Below are 17,094 nucleotides of genomic sequence, written 5' to 3'. Positions count from 1 at the left end.
TTTTTTCAGGGTGCTTGTATAATTGAAATACATTGTTTGTAGAATTTAGTATTTAAGAATATAAGGTATTCCAATAAACACAAAAGGGCCTGATTCTTATCTACACTACTTCCAATTTATGCTGCTCTGGCAGCATGAAGAAGATTTAAAGTGGGAATACTATATTTTTGCTTACTATACTATACTATACTATATATTTTTGCTCATGCCCCTTGCATGACTACAGTGGTATAAACTGACTTTATTGCAAGTGAAGAATCAGACCCTAGAGACTGCATAGGTTTTACATATACTGTAGGCCTGAAAATTGCTTTTCACTGCTCTGGCCCTGTAAAGCAGATTTTAAGTAGGGGTAAATTACGTTTACACTCACTTTAAGGCTTCTATACACTGCCAGAGCAAGGTAAAGGTGTTTTAGTGTAATTAAGAATCAGGCCCTATATGTATTTATCTTCCTAGAAATGTGTTATTACATCGCTCCCCTACTCCTCTTAACAGGATTCATACTTCGATGTGTGTATTTTCAGTGGTGAGTCTGTAACATTAATATTCCCTAACCCACAGGAGCATATGGGCCTCAGTCCAACATAGCACTTAAATATGTGCCTAATTTAAAACATGTGAGTAGTTACACTGACTTCTGTGGGACTACACAAATGCTTTAAATTAGGCACATGTTTAAGTACTTCACTGAATTGGTGCCTTGATGGTCTTATTACAGCAAAGCTGAACAAAAAGCAATATGACCTGCAGTTGATATTTAGCCTTAGATTATTCTGATTATAAAAGCTGTATTAGGAACTGTAATGGGTCATTCAGAAAAATGAATTAAACAATATTTTTTCATTTTGTGTGCACTAATATTTAGCTACCATAGGGGGTGATATACACCAGCTTAAATGGAAATAAAACACGTACTAAAAATATAGGATAAATATGCAGTATTTTCCTCACTGTCTGTGCTCAACAATGTTAATTTTTCAAAGTTGAAATATTGCTCTGTTTTCAAAAGTATTTTCTGATTTTAAAAGACATATACTGAACTAGAATAGTAGGTTCATCAAAATGCTATTTTTATTCACAGATAATGCACCTCAGGTAGCAATTACTGCACCAGGAACTGGTAACCATAGAAACAGCTCTACAGGCCCAACACCTGACTGCTCTCCTCCATCACCAGACACTGCACTTAAAAATATAGTAAAAGTTATACGCCCTCAGGTAGGTCATCAGAATAAACTTTCTTGTTAATTGTTTCAGATTCTGTGAACAGTTGACTGTGTGTGCGTGCACATGTATGTATGCATGTACTCTGTCTCTAATAAGGACCTTTTGAATATATAAATGTAGATAATTAAAAAATGGAGAAACAGAGAGCTCCAAAACATTTTCTGAACCCAGAAAAAGATCTTGGTTATACATGGTGAAATTAAAACCTCTGGTATGATGGTCAGAGAGATGTACAATGTGTTAAAATAATTATACAACTATTTCTTGTTATAGAATTAATGACAAATAAAATCTTTGTTTAATGCTAATGCTATATTTGGCTGCCATTAGTTTTCCTCCAAGTTTTTGTTCTCTTTTCATCCTTTTTCCAGGCCTCTTTCCCTCACTATATTTCTGTCCTCTTGATTCCATAACATTTTGTACATTATTTATTTTACTTTCTCTTAAATTATTGTTGAGTCTACATAACTTTAAACTTTTCCACATATTTCTAATTCTGTGTATAGAATAGATGAAAGGGTCTTATACCTGCTTTTCACTACAGTACCTAAACATCTTCCAGTAGGGCATTAAGCAACATGACTAACATATGTCACAAGTTGTTTGTTGGTTCTCTCCTCCTTTCTTCGGGAAGAAAAGCATGTGCAGTGGTGTGTCTTGCTTTGGTTGTTTTAATTTTTTTTTAAGACACGTTGCTATGTGTCTGTTACAGAAGGCAAGGTCAAAGAAATGTCTTCTATTTTGAGTAGAAGGTGATGAGGTTTGTGATAATCTTTTAGTTTCTGGAGAATTCACTCCACAGGCTGGGATCAGCTCCTCCCCCACACCTAAATTCTGTCTCCCACATGAATGAGCTTTGCCCTTATTGTAGAGAATTCTGTTGTGCCAGAGAGCAAAGTTGTTGAGTACAGTCTTCATCTCAGAGCTTTAGGTGGTCTATTAGCTAACCTGGGCCCAGGCAGTGCAGTGCCATGAAAATAAGGACCTAGACTTTGAACTTGATTCAGTAGTCCATGGGAAACTTGTGGAGAGAGCAGAGAGGCTGAAGACTTCTTGCCAAGGTATATCATCACATTGCTATAGTCCAACTGAGAGGTGACACAGACATGAATAACTGAATCCAGGTCATCATCCACCAGGATGAAACTAAGTCTCCTAACCAACTGCTGCTATGTGAGATAAGAGTTTAGCATCAGCATGGAATCCAAGATTATTCTTAAACTATGGACTGAACTGATCAATTGTGACTTGGTACCTTCAACCAAAGGAGATTATACAATAGCTGCAGACTTTGCAACATGTTTTCCTCTATCCGCCAGCATCACCTTTTTCTTGCTTGGGTTCAGCTTCAGCCAGCTGCTCTTCATGCATGAGTTGCTGCCATCCAAACATTGGTCCATCTTGGTGGTAGTGGTGTGGTTGTATGTGATGAAAGATAGGTAGAGCTGTGTGTCATCTGCATATTACTGCCACTTCAGTTGTCCTACCAATTCACCTAGTGGCTGCACACAGAGCTGGCGCTTCCACTAGGCGACCCTAGGCGGTCGCCTAGGGTGGCAGGATGTGGGGGGGCGGCATTTCGCTGCCCTCTGCGGAATTTCGGCAGCGAGGGGCTTCTTCCGCTCCGGGTCATCGCCAGGTCCTTCACTTGCTCTGGGACCCGCTGCCGAAGTGCCCCGAAGACCCGGAGCGGAAGGACCCCCGCCGTTGAGAACGCAGCTTCAGAGGAGGAGCTGCCGCCGATTACTGTGGAGGAGTGCTGCCGCCTCGGGTGGCAAAAACCCTGGCTCCGCTCCTGGCTGCACATAGATGTTGAAAAGATCTAGAGAGATAATTGATCCTTGTGGGACTCCATGGTGAGGGTCTAGTGGTAGAGGTTCAGTTTCTCATCAGTACTCATTGGGTGCATGCCTCTAGGAATGACTCAAACCATTTTAACACATTATCCTGCACCATTTCCACCTCTCACATGAGAAGCAGTATCTCCTGGCTGACAGTGTCAAATGCTGCAGATAGGTCCAGAAGGATGAGAATGGATGTCTGTCCTCCATCCATTGACAGCTGGAGATCATCTATTAGTGCCACTATCGTAGTTTCAGTTCCATGTTCTGGCCTGAATCCAGATTGTACTATGTCTAGAATATTATCTTCTTGTCCTTTTTTGCCTTTTCCCAATTGTCTCCCCATTTTTCTATTTCTGTAGGCTCTCTTTCTTTCTCTATCTCTCCCCCTCTACATCACAGTACTATTGAAGTACCTTCTTCCCTCTTAGTTGTTTTTTTCTAGTAGGACGCAGGCAGACAGGCACTGGAAATACTGTTGGAACAAGTTGTTGTGTGATAGTTCATTGAAAATAGCATTTAAAAATCTGTTTTCATCATGATATTGCCAACAGATGGACCCAGAACATTGAATGGTGATGTTCTTGTGCTAGTTCATCTTGAATAGAGTTTATGGGGACTCAGGGGAGGAGTTGTTTGGAGTTAAATCAGAACCATTTACAATCTCAGTGTATATGGTATCAGAGCTGCTCTCATCCTACTGCAGAAGAAAAGGGATTATGGTCAGAACTTCCCCATTCTTGTTAGAACAGACAGTCAAAATAACTTTAACATGACATTTAGCCACCCTTTTTGCTATGTAGAACACTTCAATAATGGGAAGTATGTAACCTATTGGTCAGTGTGTATTTATGTATCTGCTTCTGTGCCCAATCCATCATGAAGATGGATCTGTTACAGCGCTCAGGTCCCCTTTCTCTTTTCTTTCCCCTATCTGCATTAGATTCCTATCTGCTATGTCCCCCCACCCTTCCTTTATCTTTCCATTTAGCTAATCTCCTCCCAACAAAACCCTTCCCTAAGAATTTTTCAAAAAGAAATTGTGGAACTAATATTATGTTTGCAAAACATCACTGTTAATTCTGGTTATATGTTTACTCCCTTTCCCCTGCCCTTTGTCTGTCTTGTCTCTGAAGATTGCAAGCTGTTTTGAGCAGGGACTATTACTCTGACTGTACAGTGCGTGCTTAGTACAATGGGGCCCTGATCTTGGTTGGCCTCTAGGCACTATCATAATACAAATGAACAATAATGATAATATATAATACACACAGATTAATTCATTTTAGGATCCCCTGCTACGGCTCCTTTACACCATTCTGACAGAGTAGAGAGGTTTTAAGGGGAACAGAAATAGCCTGCAGGGAACAGCCCGAGCACAAGAGTGGACTAAACGGCTATGCCACTTTTTTCCTCTTCTCTATCCAGCATAGGGACATAACAGGGGAGTGCCTGGATGGGGCGGTGAGTGCCAGAATGTAAAGCGCTCTGGCTGTTTTGGGCTATCGAGCTCCCCCAGCCCCTGCACTCAGAACTGCTTTGTCCTTTTGCAAAGGCATACATCTGCCTCTGTCTTCTAGGAGCCCACTTTGCCACCTCCCCACCCAATCCCTTCTGTATCCTCACTTCCTTCATATTCCACTGCCTTCCCGAGTCCTCCATTCCCTCTAAAATCCCCCCCTTTAAGGCTCTTTTATTTCTGTTAGACTCCAGGCTACAGACAGCCTTCCTACGCAGAAAGTTAAGAAGCTGCCTCTGATATGTGTAGGCAGCAGAAGACAGCATCCCACGGATTCCTTTGCCTGCAGACCCAGGTGCTGTGAGGCCCTGATTTTCCTCTGAATCAAGCTTTTCTGGTTTTCCAATTTTCACCATAATCAATAGGCTTATGCCCATTGATGTCTAGAACATTCTTCGAAATTGATTCAAAGTTATCATGTTACATACAAACAAACAGAAAAATGGTATGAAGTTCAGCATATGACTGAGTGAAGATGAGAGCTGTGATTTTTTTCCCCATCTTCAGACAAATTCTGCCATGGTCTAACTCCATCAAGAATTACTTTGATGATTAAACTTTAGCCTGGAAAAGGAAGTACAGATCCCATTCATGAGTTATGCTTCTATGAAACACCAAGCTGTCACTCTGGAGTGTTCCCCTCAGTCTGGAGTTACTCACAGTCCTTTGTGCTGAAAGGAATGATTGGAAACATTTTGTATAAAATGCCATGTAACATCAGAGTTTTGAATATGAATGTTTCATATTTGTGTGTTTCATAGCACATAATTGCTGGTTTCCAAACACTAGCAGAGTGATTCTGTAAATGAACAAAGTCCCACTTTTGGAAACTGCCATAACATAGCTTTTTGTTTTGTCTGCTTGATTTTATTTGAACCCCTTATTCTTTTATTTTCAACTTTGGTTTTGTTAGAGTGATAGGAGCTCTATCCTTACACTACTCTGGCAGTGTAAGAGTCCCTTAAAATGGTCCCTTAAAATGTAAATTACATTTATGCCCACTTTAAGGCTTTCTAATATTGGCAGAGTGGTGTAAAAGGGCTCTGTTTAGACTATGATTTAAAGGTGTGTTGTTAGATTGTGAAAGATAGCTTGATCTAAGTAACACCTTTCTAAAACTCTAGAGTCCCTTTTGAGCTTTATTTTGACCACTTACCATGTAACTAAAGTACATCTTGCCTTGTCTGCACTAGAGCTGTAGAAGGTGTTAGTTAGATTGATATACCTTTAAATCTTAGTCTAACAGAAACCTAAATGAGACTAAACCCACATGTAAAGTCTTATGTGCATTAGTCAGCACACTGAACAAAGTACTCTGGATTTACAGCAAGTCACTTGTTAATCAGCATTTGAATAGAGGTATGTCTACACTAGACATTAGACACCTATGGCTAGCCATTGCCAGCTGACTCCCAGGCTCTTGGGGCTTGGGCCGCGGGGCTGTTTAAGAGCAGTGTAGGCTTCCAGGCTTGTACCACACCCGGAGCTCTGGGACCCTGCAGCTCGAGCACTGAGAGCTTGAGTCAGCACTAGCCATCTGTGGGTTTTTAAATGCTGTGTAGACATACCCTAGGTGAGCCACATTCTCTTGTAATGATGTCTCTATAATGTTCCAAGACACAGATGTAAGGATCAACCATCTCAGCATCTCCTTTTGTGAATTTTTTTTTTCTTGGCCTAGCCATTTACTTATGGAGTCTTGGGCAATAATCATGAATTTCAATTCTGAACTCTCAGAGAAACCTTTTAAAATTCTTCATTTATTAATTATAATGTATTGACTGCTTTTTCTCTTCATATCTTGCTAAGATGGGTTTCACATGGCTAACTGCAGTTTTGGTTTTTGGTGTCCAAAGTGTGGACTATTTAAAAATGTCTCATTATCTTCCGTGAATAAATACTCATTTCATTTTATGTAAACAAGACTGTCCCTTGACGTTGTCGTAAGTGACCTGGTATTCAATGAGTGGGTTTTTTGTTTGTTTTTTGAGGGGGATGGGAGGGTGGAATGAATTTCAGTATTTGTGACAGGTCACATTTGGATGCAGGGTTTTTTTATCCATCTGAATATTACTGGCTAAAATGGCCTTCCTCTCACAGTTGCTGTTTATATTGCTCAACTCCCAAATGACCTCCTAGAAGAATTCTTTTTAACATCTGTTCCACTGATTTTGGAAGTACTGTATTTAAAAGAATGGTAATCTCATACACTAGCAGCATATGGTGAACAAGTCTGAGTGCCAGCCATGGTCCGTCACAGCTGGCAGGGCTAGGAGCAAAGTGGAGGTAGTTTAGCTCTTTAGAGGAGAGAGCAAATTATTTCAATCATTGTAGAGCCTCTCTGGCTGACACAATGAGTGGCACTGATTTACATTTGCAGAGGAAATTGGATCCAAATGTTGTACAGGTAGAGGTGAGAGATTCTTCCCCACTCACACAGGCATGCTGTAGAAAGGTCTTTAAAAATGGCCATGGGTAAGCAAAAGAGACATTAGTATCCCAGACGACCATTTTCCCTCCAAAAATATGGCTAAAGACTAAGGATTTGATCATGCTTTATGACACTGCACGTATTACCATGTATTCTGGGAAATGACTTACCATGCTTTTCCATCAATATGTGGTAAGCCATTTTGAAGATGCAGCAATTATCATTAATCTGTGTTACAGTATAGCTTAGAGGTCCAAACTGAAACCAGAGTCCCATAGAGCTATGTGATAGAAGAAAGGAACTATTATTTACCCTATTTTACGGATTGGAAACTGAGGCTCAGAGAGATTAAGTGACTTGTCTAAGGTCACACAAGTAGTCTGTGGTAGAGCACATGACACTACCAACATCTCAGCTGAAACAGTATGGGTTGTATCTGAAAGATTTTTTGAGATGTTAGCAGCCAGCTTCACAATTTTATTAACAGATAAACCACAAAGATCAATGTCACTATCTCCCAGCACCTCAAAAATTCCTAGTAAATGTGTAATCTAGCTATGATTTTTTTTTCCTATTTGTCTGACATTGAGTCGGGATTACTTGCAGGCAAAGCTGCTGCAGAGAAAACTGGTGTTTACATTTAAATTTTTTGCTTGTTTCTTGCACTTTGTTTTTTAATTTTTTTTTTTTTAAAGAACATAATTTGTTAGATAGTGCTCTGTTGCCGCAGGCTGGTCATCCCATTCTCAGCATTACTCATCTCCACTGATTTCAACTTCCTTTAACAGATTGACCAAAAATCATAACAGAATAGCAGGGAACAGATAAGAAAGCTTTGTGAAATATCCAGTGGAACAGCACTACATGTGTGGAAATACTCTACTGCCAGAAGATCCATTTTCATAGCATTTCATATCACAAGAAAGAAAGAAAGATATCTACAAAGGGCCAAGTTCCGTGAGATTCCCATTAAAGTCAAGGTACTTAGCACCTTGCAAGATAGACCCAAAGCCTAGGCATGGATTTAGGGTACATCTCCACTGGAATAAAAGACCCACGGCTGTCCCAGTTCAGCTGACTTGGGCTTGCGGGCCTAGAAATTGCAGTATCACATTCAGGCTCAGGCTGGAGCCTGGGCTCTGGGACCCTTCCCCTCACAGGGTCCCAGAGATCGAGCTCCAACCCAAACCCAAACATCTACACTGCAATTTTACAGTTCCAGAGCCCAAGTCAGCTGAGTGTTTAATTGCTGTAGACATAGCCTTAGTTCCTGATTCTCAGACAGTCATATATGTTTATGTGGAATTATTTTTAAACCTAAAATGTTTACCCAAATCTACTGGGAATAGTTCAAAACCTTCCTTATGCTAGTAATACTGAAAGTAAGAACGCTTTCTGAAATAGTAAAAAAAGAAATAACAGGTATGCTATTAATGTCTATTTAAAAAGCTAACAATTCGCATACATATGATTGCAAGTAGAACAAAAAAAAACTTCCATGGTATTCCAAAAATATGTATACGAGTGTGATCGGCGTTGGCCCACCTACCCGCTAGGGGGCGGTGGGGAGCTATGAGGTCACTGGCCGGCCTGGGTCACGCCTCCGTCAGCGGGGAATTAGCGGCGGGGCGGACGCCAGCCAGAGTCAGTAGCGCGCCCCTCAGGCAGGGGAGCGCCGGCAAAGGTCAGTAGCGCGCCCCTCAGGCAGGGGAGCGCCGGCAAAGGTCAGTAGCGCGCCCCTCAGGCAGGGGAGCGCCGGCAAAGGTCAGTAGCGCGCCCCTCAGGCAGGGGAGCGCCGGCAAAGGTCAGTAGCGTGCCCCTCAGGCAGGGGAGCGCCGGCTAAGGTCAGTAGCGCGCCCCTCAGGCAGGGGAGCGCCGGCTAAGGTCAGTAGCGCGCCCCTCAGGCAGGGGAGCGCCGGCTAAGGTCAGTAGCGCGCCCCTCAGGCAGGGGAGCGCCGGCAAAGGTCAGTAGCGCGCCCCTCAGGCAGGGGAGCGCCGGCAAAGGTCAGTAGCGCGCCCCTCAGGCAGGGGAGCGCCGGCAAAGGTCAGTAGCGCGCCCCTCAGGCAGGGGAGCGCCGGCAAAGGTCAGTAGCGCGCCCCTCAGGCAGGGGAGCGCCGGCAAAGGTCAGTAGCGCGCCCCTCAGGCAGGGGAGCGCCGGCTAAGGTCCCGGCGTGGCTCTGCCGGGTAGGGGAGCGCAGGCCCACCCTACACCACTGCGCTCCAGCCCAGGGCCCTGACAGTGGCAGAACGGGGGTCCCACCACTGGGTCAGCGGGGTCGTCCCGCTACATAGACTCACCACTGTGCAGCTCTGTCCCTGGGCTACTTCCTACCCGATTGCTCGCCCGAATCCCTCTGGTCCCGTGAGTGCGTCGGGGTAGTCCGCTGCTGGCAGCTCCGGCTCCCCCTCAGGCTCAGGCTCCTCCAGCTCCTCTGGGTACTCGGCTGCTGGCAGCTCCCGCTCCCCCTCCGACTCCTCCAGTTCCTCTGGGTACTCGGCAGCGGGCAGTCCTGGCAGCCCCAGTCCGTCCTCCAGGTGAGGTTTCCATGGGTCCAGGGCCTCCCCTGGTGTGGCAGCAGGCTCTGAAGGGAGCAGCCCACAGTCTGTGTCTGCCTCCCTCCCTGGTGCTGCCCCAACTGAGCTAAGGGCCCCGCCCTTTATACTTCCTGTTCCACCCCTCCCCTTCCGGGGGGTGGAGCAAGCTTGGGCTGGCCCCGCCCACTCAGGCTGAGGGAAAGGCCCTTTACCCTCAGGTTCGGAGGGCAGCCACCCTGGCCCCCTACATACCCCACCCCTCAAATCCAGCTCCCGAACCTCGGAGCTGGTGTCCCCCGCCTCCCCCAGACGGGAGAAAAAGTCCGCATTGGCATTGTCCCGTCCCGCCCGATGGCGGATCGTGAAGGCGTAGGTTTGTAGCGTGAGATACCACCGCTGCAGGCGGGCATTCGCGTCCTTCATCCGGTTGAGCCACTTCAGGGGTGCATGATCTGTGACCAGTGTAAAGGGGGCCCCGAGGAGGTAGTAGCGGAGAGCATCAACCGCCCACTTTACAGCTAGGGCCTCCTTCTCCAGGACGGAGTAGTTCCGCTCCCGGGGAAACAGTTTCCGACTGATGTAAACAATAGGATGCTCCTCCCCGTCCACCTCCTGCGAGAGGACAGCCCCAAGCCCCACGCCGGAGGCATTGGTCTGGACAATGAAGTCACGATCGAAGTCCGGGCTGAAGAGTACGGGCTCACTACACAGGCGGTCTTTGACAGTTTGAAAGGCCCTCTCGCAGTCCTCAGACCAGCACACTCTGCAGGGGCTATCTTTGGTCAGGAGTTCTGTCAGAGGGGCCGTAATGGTCGCAAAGTGGGGTACGAACCGCCGGTAATAGCCGGCTAGGCCCAAGAATTGACGCACCTGCCTCTTCGTGGTTGGCGCCTGATATTCCTGGAGTGCTTGAACCTTTCCGATGAGGGGGCGTACCTGTCCCCGCCCCAGGGTGTACTCCAGATAAGTGGTTTCTTCCCGCCCGATTCGGCATTTCTTGGGATTGGCTGTGAGGCCGGCGGCGTGGAGGTCCCTGAGGACAGCTGCCACTTGGTTGAGATGTTCCTCCCAGTTACTGCCATAGATGACCACATCATCCAGGTAGGCGGCGGCGTACTTGGTGTGAGGTTGCAAAAGCCGGTCCATCAAGCGCTGGAAGGTTGCTGGGGCCCCATGGAGGCCGAAAGGCATCCGAGTAAACTGGTACAGGCCTGAAGGGGTGGCAAACACGGTCTTCTCCTTGGATCGGGGTTCCAAGGGGATCTGCCAGTACCCCTTGGTGAGATCTAAGGTGGTGATATAGCAGGCTTCTCCCAGCCGGTCAAGGAGCTCATCGACGCGGGGCATTGGATATGCATCAAACTTTGAAATGGCGTTGACTCTCCGAAAGTCAATACAAAACCGCCGGCTCCCATCTGGCTTCGGAACGAGGACGACGGGGCTCCGCCATTCGCTCTGGGAATGCTCTATAACCCCCAGTTCCAACATGGCCTGGACTTCCTCCTCCACAGCCTCTCGCATTCGCCTAGGCAATGGCCAGGTCGTCTCTCGGACCACCACCCCGGGGTCGGTCTGGATTGCATGGTATGCGAGCGTAGTCTGTCCGGGCTTCGTGGTGAAGGTCCTGGGGAATGCCTTCACTAAGCAGAGGGCCTGTTCCCGCTGCTCAGCAGTGAGCGTCTCGGCCAGCTGGGGTTCCCCATTATCAGAGTCTTCGGGGGGTTGTGGCCCAAGGTCTGGTTCAGGTGGGTACGGGGCAATTAGTAGTCCTTCCCGTTCCCGCCAGGGTTTTAAAAGATTTACATGATAAATCTGCTTTCCCTTTCGGTGATCAGGCTGCCGGATTTCGTAATTGACAGGCCCCACTTGGCGAAGGACTTCATACGGACCCTGCCAGCGGGCCAACAGCTTTGATTCCTCCGAGGGGAGCAAGAGGAGAACTCGGTCCCCGGGGGCAAATAATCGGACCTGGGTGTCCCGATTATATTGCTGCTCCTGGCCCCTTTGGGCCGTTTTTAAGTTTTCCCTTGCGAGTTCACCTGCCCGGGCCAGCCGCTCCTGCAGCTGCAGGACGTATTGTAAAAGGCCCTGCGTTGAGGATGGTGTATGTTCCCAGGTTTCTCTCAGGAGGTCCATCACTCCGCGGGGCCGTCGCCCATAGAGGAGCTCAAATGGAGAGAACTTCGTGGAAGCCTGTGGAACTTCCCGGACCGCCAGTAGTAAAGGGGGAAGTAGTTGATCCCACTGACGGAGGTCCTGGGTGGGGAAACGTCGCAACATTCCCTTCAGGGTTCGGTTAAAACGTTCGACTAACCCATCTGTCTGGGGATGGTAAACTGAGGCCTGCAGTTTCTTAATCCCCAGCAGGGCACATACTTGACGGAACAACTTAGAGGTGAAGTTGGTCCCTTGGTCAGTAAGTAACTCTCGAGGGAGGCCTACCCTGGCGAAGATCTTCACGAGCTCTGCCGCGATAGTTCGGGCAGTGATACTCCTTAAGGGGATAGCCTCAGGGAAGCGGGTGGCGTAGTCCATCAAGACAAGGATATACTGGTAGCCTGCTTGACTTTTCGGGAAGGGTCCGACCAGGTCCATCGCTACTCGTTCAAACGGAACGCCCACTGTTGGCAACGGAACCAGGGGGGCCTTCCGGACCCCGGCCGGGGCGGCGCGTTGGCAGTCCGGGCATGACCCACAATAATCCTTCACCTCGCGGTGGATGCCGGGCCAGAAGAACTTGGCCAGGACCCTAGCCGCGGTTTTCTCTGGTCCTAAATGGCCTGCGGCTGGGATGTCATGGGCTAGTTTTAGGACCGCCCGTCGATGAATGCGGGGAACCACGAGTTGGGTCCGGACCTCTTGAGTTTGCAGGTCCCGCTCTACGCGGTAGAGACGATCCCGATCAAGTTCAAATCTAGGCCATTGGGTCGCCCGCTGGGCCTCCACGACCTTCCCCTCTACCCGTGCCAGCTGTTCATAGGCAAACCGGAGTGTAGGGTCCTCCCTTTGGTCTCGGCTAAAGTCCCTAATGTCCACCGGGGGGCCCCCCCCTGTTTCCTGGCCATCCTGCCTGGGTGAAAGGGATGGGTCAACGCCGGGGTCGGGGCTCCGGCCGGGGCCTGGGTCCGTCGCAGAGGGGGCTCCCTCAAAAGCCTCTTCCGGAGATAGGGACCGGAGCACCTCGACGAATTCTGGCCAGTCCCGGCCCAGGATGATTGGGTAGGCAAGGGATGGGGCCACAGCCACGTTCATTAACTGAGTTGCCCCGTCTACCGTGAGAGGGACCTGCACCGTGGGGTACGGTTTCACATCTCCATGTATGCACTGTATCCGTACCTCCCCGATGATCTGCTCGGTGTCTGGGAGGAGGGACTGGCGGACAAGAGTCTGTCCACAGCCCGAATCAACTAGACCCACAACAGGTGTCCCGGCGATGCTCATGGGGGCCGTCAGTTTGGCCGTGGATGGTGGGCAGGCCCGGCGCTCCCCGGTGTACACCTGGCCAAAATCGCATTCCATCGCCGTACAGTCTCGTTGCAGGTGGCCGTACTCACCACACTGAAAGCAAGGTCCTACCTCTGTGCGCCCCGGCCGTGCAGGGTCACCCGGGTGGCCGCGGGGTTGGCTGGGGCCCGATGGACGGGCCAGACGTCCGGACGGTGCGGGTTGTGGGGCCTCGGGCCGTCGGGGAAAAGTAGTGCCGCTGCCGTTTGGTCGTCTGGCTCGAGCGGGCACATTGACTTTGGGGGTGGACCCCCTTTCCGGCTTCTGAGCGCCGGGTCCCGAGCTTGGGGGTCGGATGGTCGGTGCTATCGGGGCCTCAGCCTCTAGAAAGTTCTCCATAAGTGTGACCGCTGCACTTAGAGTTTGAGGTCGGTGCCGCAACACCCATGCCCACCCTGGAGTCGGAAGGATGTGCACGAATTGCTCGAGGATGATCTGTTCTGTCACCTCAGCCACAGTTCGATGCTCAGGTTGTAGCCATCGGCACGCTGCATCCTTTAATTCCTGTGCCACAGCCCGGGGCTGGGCACCCGGGGGGTAAAGCTTTCCCCGAAACCGTCGCCGAAAAGTTTCCGGGGTGACGTCGAAGGCATCCAGGATAGCCGCTTTTACTCTGGCATAAACACGGGCTTCATCATCTGGTAGCCTCCGGTAAGCCTTCTGGGCCGGCCCCGTTAGATAGGGGGCAAGCAGGGTGGCCCATTGGTCCGGCGCCCAACCAGCTACTGCAGCAACCCGCTCGAAGGTCACCAGGTAAGCCTCTGGGTCATCCTCAGGCCCCATCTTGGCCAGACGGATTGGTGGAGCAGGCGGGTTGGGGGTGGTCACCCCACCCGGCTGGGCTCCACCGGGGCTCGGCCACAGGGCGGCAAGTTGCTGGAAACATTGGGTCTGTTGTTCGCGGTGCTGGGCCCCCAAGGTTTGAAGCAACTGCTGCTGGTGGGTACCCAGCTGCTGTATGAGTTGTTTCTGCTGCTGCTGCTGAGTCTCGGCCAGTACCTTGATGAGCCTTTCCATCTCCATCTTCTGTTTAGGGGCTGTCGCTGCCTCCTTGCTCTAATCTCTTCCGGCAGGGATAGGGGGCGCTGCCCGCATTCTCCACCACTTGTGATCGGCGTTGGCCCACCTACCCGCTAGGGGGCGGTGGGGAGCTATGAGGTCACTGGCCGGCCTGGGTCACGCCTCCGTCAGCGGGGAATTAGCGGCGGGGCGGACGCCAGCCAGAGTCTGTAGCGTGCCCCTCAGGCAGGGGAGCGCCGGCAAAGGTCAGTAGCGCGCCCCTCAGGCAGGGGAGCGCCGGCAAAGGTCAGTAGCGCGCCCCTCAGGCAGGGGAGCGCCGGCAAAGGTCAGTAGCGCGCCCCTCAGGCAGGGGAGCGCCGGCAAAGGTCAGTAGCGCGCCCCTCAGGCAGGGGAGCGCCGGCTAAGGTCAGTAGCGCGCCCCTCAGGCAGGGGAGCGCCGGCTAAGGTCAGTAGCGCGCCCCTCAGGCAGGGGAGCGCCGGCTAAGGTCAGTAGCGCGCCCCTCAGGCAGGGGAGCGCCGGCTAAGGTCAGTAGCGCGCCCCTCAGGCAGGGGAGCGCCGGCAAAGGTCAGTAGCGCGCCCCTCAGGCAGGGGAGCGCCGGCAAAGGTCAGTAGCGCGCCCCTCAGGCAGGGGAGCGCCGGCAAAGGTCAGTAGCGCGCCCCTCAGGCAGGGGAGCGCCGGCAAAGGTCAGTAGCGCGCCCCTCAGGCAGGGGAGCGCCGGCAAAGGTCAGTAGCGCGCCCCTCAGGCAGGGGAGCGCCGGCAAAGGTCAGTAGCGCGCCCCTCAGGCAGGGGAGCGCCGGCAAAGGTCAGTAGCGCGCCCCTCAGGCAGGGGAGCGCTGGCAAAGGTCAGTAGCGCGCCCCTCAGGCAGGGGAGCGCCGGCTAAGGTCCCGGCTTGGCTCTGCCGGGTAGCGGAGTGCAGGCCCACCCTACACCACTGCGCTCCAGCCCAGGGCCCTGACAGTGGCAGAACGGGGGTTCCACCACTGGGTCAGCGGGGTCGTCCCGCTACATAGACTCACCACTGTGCAGCTCTGTCCCTGGGCTACTTCCTACCCGATTGCTCGCCCGAATCCCTCTGGTCCCGTGAGTGCGTCGGGGTAGTCCGCTGCTGGCAGCTCCGGCTCCCCCTCAGGCTCAGGCTCCTCCAGCTCCTCTGGGTACTCGGCTGCTGGCAGCTCCCGCTCCCCCTCCGACTCCTCCAGTTCCTCTGGGTACTCGGCAGCGGGCAGTCCTGGCAGCCCCAGTCCGTCCTCCAGGTGAGGTTTCCATGGGTCCAGGGCCTCCCCTGGTGTGGCAGCAGGCTCTGAAGGGAGCAGCCCACAGTCTGTGTCTGCCTCCCTCCCTGGTGCTGCCCCAACTGAGCTAAGGGCCCCGCCCTTTATACTTCCTGTTCCACCCCTCCCCTTCCGGGGGGTGGAGCAAGCTTGGGCTGGCCCCGCCCACTCAGGCTGAGGGAAAGGCCCTTTACCCTCAGGTTCGGAGGGCAGCCACCCTGGCCCCCTACAACGAGTCATATGTGTTTAGAAATAAAAGTATACTTTATAATATAATTAGTGGGGAGAAGTCTGATAATATCTCCAGAGCAGAATATTTAGAAATCCTTGTTTAGATACTCAGTGACTACTTAACACCATTAACTAAAATATTATTAATTGTGCATATTGTAATAGACCTTATCTTTTGACAACTCATTACAAAACATTATTCCAATTAGATGATTTTAATTAGAGCTGAGCAAATATGAAAATAAAAACATCTGTTCAGTACACAGTAGTGATGAAAAAAGAAAACAAGCTGTTTGAGTGCATTAAAGCTTTGATCCATCCTTGGTTCAGCAAGGAACTTAAGCACGTATCTAAATTTAAGCAAGTCTGTAATCCTCACTATTAGTAGTGATCTGTTTACAGAATATTGCTTCTAAATAATACTTTTCTCTTGTTGAAGCTGAATTGCCTCTCCGGAGCTATCCTGTAGTTTTAGTTTTCTAATTCAATGTGTACATAAGAGTCAGTTATTCATATCTCTATTTACAGTATATAGGCTCAAGCTTGTGCGGTACTGAGCAACCTCAACTCTTTGGAGTCTGATACTTGAGGATCAGGCTTGTTATAGGTAAATGGTTGAACAGTGGATCACAGAATATGTAAAAGCCTCAATTCAGTAAACATTTTTTAGTGAATATAGTGCATATAAAGTTTGTGAATATGGCACTTTCCATAATCTCAGAGGCTAAAGATCCACTGTTAATCCTAATCCCATCCTTTACAAAGGAACCAATACCCATAAAAATGCAACAGCTTTAACGCATCAGAACAAAGTGGGTGTCGCCGGAGGTATAGATAGTACAACCTAGTGGTTGGAGCCAGGAGTCTATCTTAGTGGTCAGAGCAGCACCAAAAGGAAGAGCCAAAGGTATGTCCAGGAGGCAAAGCAGTGGTCAGAGCCAGGAGTTCAGACATAGGCAGGGACTAGGGCTGGAGCAGAATTAGCAAGAATCAGAACAAGGGCCAGCCAGGAAGCAGGCCTAGTACAGATATAAATGTGGAATACATAGAACAGCCAGTGTGCTGCTGTTGCTACAGGGTCTAAATGATGATCTGTTGGCTCTTCTGACCAACTGGGGAGCACAGTCACTTAGAGAGCGTTTATTGGGCCCAGCTGAGCTCATTGGGTTGCCAGGTACCTGGCAGTAGGTTGCACCTCAGAACTCATTGCTGCTCGCTGGCTGAAATTAAGAAATGAGAATTGGGGGCCAAGGAAGAGGAGAGAAGCATCATTTGTACCCTACTTCACTCCCAACCACTCGTGTCAAACAAAGTGGTGGTCTGAGCAGGGCCAGCACCAGCGAAGGAAGCAGGCGCCTGGGGCGGCCAATAGAAAGGGGCAGCAGTCCGTCCGTTGTTGGGGCAGCACATCCGGGTCTGCAGCGGCAATTCGGCGGCGGGTCCTTCAGTGCCTCGCTTTCTCTTCGGGGGCACTTAGGTGGCGGGTCCTTCAATCGGAGCCAGCCCT

General features: G+C 50.1%; 1 protein-coding gene across 2 annotated transcripts in view; it reads left to right on the top strand.

The window, feature by feature from the left end:
* ANKS1B (ankyrin repeat and sterile alpha motif domain containing 1B) overlaps nt 1-17,094 on the top strand; it is a 758,955-nt gene that overhangs the window by 329,940 nt on the left and 411,921 nt on the right. For both annotated transcript variants that reach the window (XM_054028751.1, XM_054028742.1), the window contains exon 12: nt 1,085-1,221. In XM_054028751.1, coding sequence (XP_053884726.1) covers nt 1,085-1,221 — 137 coding nt within the window. The remainder of the gene's footprint in view (nt 1-1,084; nt 1,222-17,094) is intronic.

This window comes from Malaclemys terrapin, chromosome 1 (assembly GCF_027887155.1).
Source record: "Malaclemys terrapin pileata isolate rMalTer1 chromosome 1, rMalTer1.hap1, whole genome shotgun sequence".
NCBI lineage: Eukaryota > Metazoa > Chordata > Testudines > Emydidae > Malaclemys > Malaclemys terrapin.
The sequence above is the reverse complement of the archived record's forward strand: the minus strand, read 5'-3'. Positions and strand labels throughout refer to the sequence as shown.